The sequence below is a fragment of the Haplochromis burtoni genome, unplaced genomic scaffold, assembly GCF_018398535.1.
Source record: "Haplochromis burtoni strain Fernald_Lab_line unplaced genomic scaffold, NCSU_Asbu1 Contig_1055, whole genome shotgun sequence".
In the NCBI taxonomy this organism is placed as follows: Eukaryota; Metazoa; Chordata; class Actinopteri; order Cichliformes; family Cichlidae; genus Haplochromis; species Haplochromis burtoni.
The window spans coordinates 83,578-89,144 of NW_024583416.1; the positions used below are offsets into that span (position 1 = coordinate 83,578).

At 45.4% G+C, this 5,567-nt stretch overlaps 1 protein-coding gene across 1 annotated transcript in view; it reads right to left on the minus strand.

Annotated features, from left to right (window-relative positions):
- Positions 1–3,308, minus strand: part of LOC102310860 (formin-binding protein 1) — a gene marked incomplete at its 5' end in the record, with an annotated part of 44,403 nt that extends 41,095 nt beyond the window's left edge. The window contains 3 exon segments of the mRNA XM_042216435.1: positions 2,113–2,260; positions 2,825–2,875; positions 3,193–3,308. Of these exon segments, the coding sequence (XP_042072369.1) occupies positions 2,113–2,260; positions 2,825–2,875; positions 3,193–3,308 (315 nt within the window).
- Positions 3,309–5,567: the final 2,259 nt, after the last annotated feature.

A 5,567-nucleotide genomic window follows, 5' to 3' on the forward strand; every position in this document is an offset into this window, starting at 1 on the left:
TTTTTTTACATTAGTAATTCCTTTTGTGCATAATTTTATATTATTGTTAATAATAAATTAATTAAAGCAACAAAACAACCTGAAGAGCCAGTTTGGAGCCGAAAGAGCCGGTTCTCTAAAAAGAGCCAGAAATCCCATGACTATTGTACTCGGCCCTGAAAACCTTAGAAATATGGTATCTAACCAGATTCTTACTCTGGATGGCATTACCTTGGCCTCCAGTAACGCTGTGAGGAACCTTGGAGTCATTTTTGACCAGGACATGTCCTTCAATGCACATATTAAACAAATATGTAAGACTGCTTTCTTCCATTTGCAGTTAATCCAAAATGCTGCTGTGTGTTGTTTATTCGTGATCTCTGAATTTGCATATGCCAATTCACCTGTCCAGGGGCTCGGATGTGATTGGTGGATGGAAGGATCAGCCTGGTGTAACTGGCTCCTGCTGCAGACGTATCCAATAAAGGACAATGGGGTTGGGGGGTGGAAAGTGTTACATGCACTTTCCCCAGGAAGAGGAAGTCCAGCTTATTAGTCTGTGCCTAATGTCTTTTATTTTAAAGAGAACTTCATAAATCAGCTATGTTAGTGTGACTAAGTTACTATGGTAACTTCATCTTTAATTTAGGGGTGAGAATTTAACACGTTAATTGCGATTAATTAATTTGAAAAAAATAAGACATTTAATTGCTCTTTGCCTTCCAAGGGGAACTTTTGTTAATGCACGATTTGCTGGTATACCGATTACACTGATGCACACAGAAGAAGGAAGTGCGTTGCTAGGACTGACATGCAGTTTAAATGTTTTTTTCCATAAATTAAAAGAGCTTGACTTTATAATATTCATGTCCATATCTATTAATTCATTCTGTCGCCCACTAAAACCCTTTAAATAAAAAAAAAAACATTTGAGTTTTGGGTCAAATGTTCTTGTGCAATTAAATGTGATTAATCGAGATTAATTAATTACAAAGCCTCTAATTAATTAGATAATTTTTTTTAATCGAGTCCCACTCCTACATCTGTGTATTGGCATTGTCGCACATTTAAGTACCATCAGGGTGAGAGAGGGTTAAGGACGAGTTTCTGACCAGGAAGTGACATAAGTTTGGCCCACATGTGGCACATCTGCAGCTCTCGGAATGACGGGACTATGTCAGAGCATGCCTCAGCCATGCTCGCCACACGTGGCCAAATGTGGGGTGATGTGTGGGCTCCATGTGGCAGAGCAGCTGGGAGCTGGGTAACTGAGCAGATGTGTCTGATGTTCAGCTTTGGGCAGCACGCTTCCTTCAAACCGCCACATTCTGCTGAGCAGCAGAGAGGGTGGGCTTATGACACGATACCTGGAACTTGGATGTCAGAACTCACAAGTTAGCATGTCTCGAAAAAACCAAGAAAAAAAGGTTTGCTTTGGTTCTTAGCGAGCTGCAGCATTCAGGTGTCACTAGCAATGCATCGCAATAACTTTGGTGCATAAAAACACGGTCGGGCACGTTCACGGACAGAGCATCATCACTGCTCTGTGTACGGCTTTTTCTTTTAAAAAATTCAAATAAACAGCAGTGGCGTCACAGATTCAAAGTTCACAGTTTTACTACTCTTCATGTCCACTGTCACTACCTCCAGGTGCTAACACAGCATATGTTGATCTGCTCTAACTTCCTGACTGGGAAATTTCTGACTTCCAGCTTCTTCAGGAGGCAACATACATCCTGCAGAGCCACAGTGTGGGCGTGGCCAACCCTGGTGACCATGGGCCTGATTCCAGTCCAGACTGCAATAATCAAACAGTAAATCAGTCACTGAATACCAGTGTCAATATTTCCCTCAGACACATTGTTGGTTTGAAAAAATCATCCTCATCATCAGCTCTCACTTTGACATATAGTAAATCAAAGTGAATCAAATTTTACTTCCTAGAGTTTATTTCTATTTTAGTTTGTTTGAACCTTCTGATGAAAATCACAGACACAGGTCACATGATCATCAACATGTATACACACGCTGCAGTGGGTAGAGTGATGTGGAAGCTGCTTCACTGGACTTGACGAGTGTGTGTGTGTGTGTGTGTGTGTGTGTGCGTGCGTGCGTGCGTGCGTGCGCACTCACAGACTTCCTCTCAGTCTTCAGCTCCTGAGTGTATCGTGTCAGCTCGCAGACAATTTGTGCGTTCAGGTTTTCAGCAAGATCTTCTCTCTGGATGGCGAGTTCGTTCAGCTGCTGGAGAGTCGCCGCAAACGCCACAAACCAGGTGTACCTGAAACAACCAGTCGGCTGGCCAGCTCAGCTCACACACACTTCACAGGAAGCACATTTTCACCTCACGGTCAAAGCGCACGGCCGTAGTTTGATGGTGCATGCGCGTCACTCTCCACCGGAACTCATACCTGACCCAGACCGAGCACTGCACCCGTGTCCAGCTGACAACCATTTCCTCAGAGTTGCAGGTGCCGACTTTAACCTCGAGTCTGTCAATGTGAGGTGGAGGTCGGTGCCTGATGATGCCAGCAGGACTAACAAGCAGAGATGCGGCGACCACAGAACCCTCCAATCTATGGCTACTCCGGACTCCGGGAGTGAGTCCATTTACTGTAGGCAGTATGGGCCGATCGACCACTCCTCAGGGAGCACGCTCAGTAAAGTGCAAGCGTTTTCATTGCAAGCAGAAACATCTGAACCAGCATTTTCTGATCAAAACTGCGATTTCACACAACACGATCGTGTATTTGCCAAAGCTGCGGTTTTCTGCAGCGTTCCTGACTGACCCGTACTACGAAATTTGACTCGTGGGTGAACTCGGTACAAACAGGTAAAGACTCACCTGCTCTCATCTTCTCTGTTCCTCTTGGGGTGGTACTTCTTCGACAAACTTCTGGAGACACACAGGTGACACACACAGGTGAGACACACAGGTAGTACAGACTTTTGGGGTTTCGGGTTTTATTGAAATGAGACATTAAGGTAACACTCAGGTAATCAGTTTTACACACACATCATCTGCACTGTGAGTAAATCCAGGTACTAATGATAAACTGACTGATCAGGTATTGTTATTTATTTGAAGGAGTTTAAAGAGTTGTCTCCAAACCTCCTCACAGTTTGACTTTAACAAATGTGACAAACTAAATTCAGGTTTTCCAGGAGTTTTACATGGTCGTGATGGTTCAGGTGTTGGTTTAAGGACTATACCTGATCTGTTTGGCGTAGCTCAGCTCAATGTCGGCGCGCTCTTTTACAAACTTAGTGTATCTCTCAAGGAAGTCGATCCCCCAGCTCGTGTGTTTCTCCAAGTTATCAAACTGATCCTGAAACAGCAGACTGGTGTTAGTGTGACCTTTGACCTCTGACACTCACCTGAAGCACAGCATAAATAACAATTCACTCGCTGGACCCACGTCCTCATTTTATGTTTGACAGCGTTTTAGTAGGTAAAGGTGATGCTTGGGCATGAACTGAGCTGCGGTTTGGGGAAGGCTTTGAGGCGGACTGGCGACGGCTCCCGGGCCCGGCAGATCCCCACGTACTGAACAGAAGTGAAGAAGTTACAGAATTGAAAAGGGGAGGGAGGAGCACGTAAACGAGAATGACAGCTTGCAGAACTGGGGGAACCTATATAGATGAGGACCGGAAGGAGCATGTTTGGAGGCGTGGTCCCGCTCCTGAAATTTCGATACGTAATCTCCAACAAGTAGTGTTGTGAGTTTGGTCTCACAGGCCCTCAAAGAAATGGGAAAAACAAACATGGACCATCAAATCTGAACTTCCTGATCCTGTGAGCTCACACACAACGGTCATGTCCAAATTCATGGGCTGCATCCTCCTGAGGCCGCATTTGTAGGCCGATTACGTCACAGCGACGCGCCGAAGGCTGTCCAAATTCGTAGACTCCTCCGAATGCAGCCGACAAATGCGTCCTCCTTTTCCCCGAATTTGAAGGATGGGTCGGTGTGTCCTTTATGGCCTACCATATCCCAGAATTCATAGCGCGGCCTAGCCAAACTCCAGTTTCCAACAATGGCGGCTGCTACTAAGTTTTAAAATTACTCTTATTAATCTTTCTGGGTCACAAAATAAACTTTTAACATATTTTCAGGCGATAATGTAGCTGTGTAAACATCAAATATCTGCTCGGTTTATCAAGATATCGCATATTTGCAAAAGTGCTTCGACGTTTTCGGAGACATCTGTTACCCATCAGCTCGATAGCTGACCGGGAGCTCGAGGGTTACTGAAGCCGCCGAGAACGTCACAACTCCCGGCACATCATTTTCAGATCACCGCCGTCTTTCACTACTCAGGTTAAACGTAATATATGAGTCACTTAGACAACCTAAAAATGTTATTGTTGGGCTTTTTTCAGTGTTTTATTTGTTCCTGAGTCAATCAGTTTGGCTGAGATTAAAGTTATTAGATTAGATTAGATAAAACTTTATTAATCCATCGGGTTGGTTCCTCCTTGGTTTTTACACAGTTGACTAAATGTCAAACAGAAAACTGATTAAACAGAAGTGTGAGATGGTCGAGAGTTTCCTCCAGTGTCCTGTTATATTTTAGATAGCAAGGAGCAGACGGCCGAGTTTATTAAACTCCACAGAGACAGCGGTGACGCTAATCAGAAGGCTGGACCGTCCAATTTCCCCAGCCGTTTACTTCCGGCCTACCCGACCTTCTGAGGACTCGGGCCACGTAGACCGCGAAGGCCGGGTCCTCAGGAGGATGCAGCCCATGAATTTGGACACGACCAACGCCTTTATCTTGTCTTCCTTCTCTCACCCCAACCAATCACAGCAGATGGCCCCGCCCCTCTCTGAGCCTGGTTCTGCCAGAGGTTTCTTCCTGTTAAAAGGGAGTTTTTTCCTTCCACTGTCACCAAAGTGCTGCTCATAGGGGGTCATATGATTGTTGGGCTTTTCTCTGTATGTATTATTGTAGGGTCTACTGTACAATATAAAGCACCTTGAGGCGACTGTTGTTGTGATTTGGCGCTGTGTTAATGGAACTAAACTGAACTGAGGCCACTTTATAAAACAGAAGGTCAGTCGGCTGCTTCTGGTGCAGCAGGAGGGGAGGCAGAACACCTGTTAGCAGGTTAGGTTCACAGATGCTGTTACCATGGTAACTCACTAGCAGAATCTGCTCCAAGGATCAGGACCGGACCCTCTCTAGAGTCTAGACTATGTGTGTGTTTGTGTGTGTGTACTATGTTTACATATCTTTGTGGGGGCCAACAGTCACGGGGACAAAGCACTCGTCCCCACGAGTTTGAAGACATTTTTGAGACTGAAGATGTCGTTTTAGCGTCAGAGTTATGTTTAGGGTGGGAAGCAGCTGGGAAAGCATTATGTCAATTAAATGTCCTCACTATGATATAAAAACGTGTGTGTAAGAGTCGCGCGCTGCACCATCATGGAGGTTGTAGCTCGCGCTTCTGTCGTCACTCATCGTGTTGCTATGGCAGAGCAGACAGAAGAACGAAGCTGCGCGCGCGCACACACACACACACACACACACACACACACACACACACGTACAGGTTACCGGTGCGTAGCTCTCAGGTGCGGCTC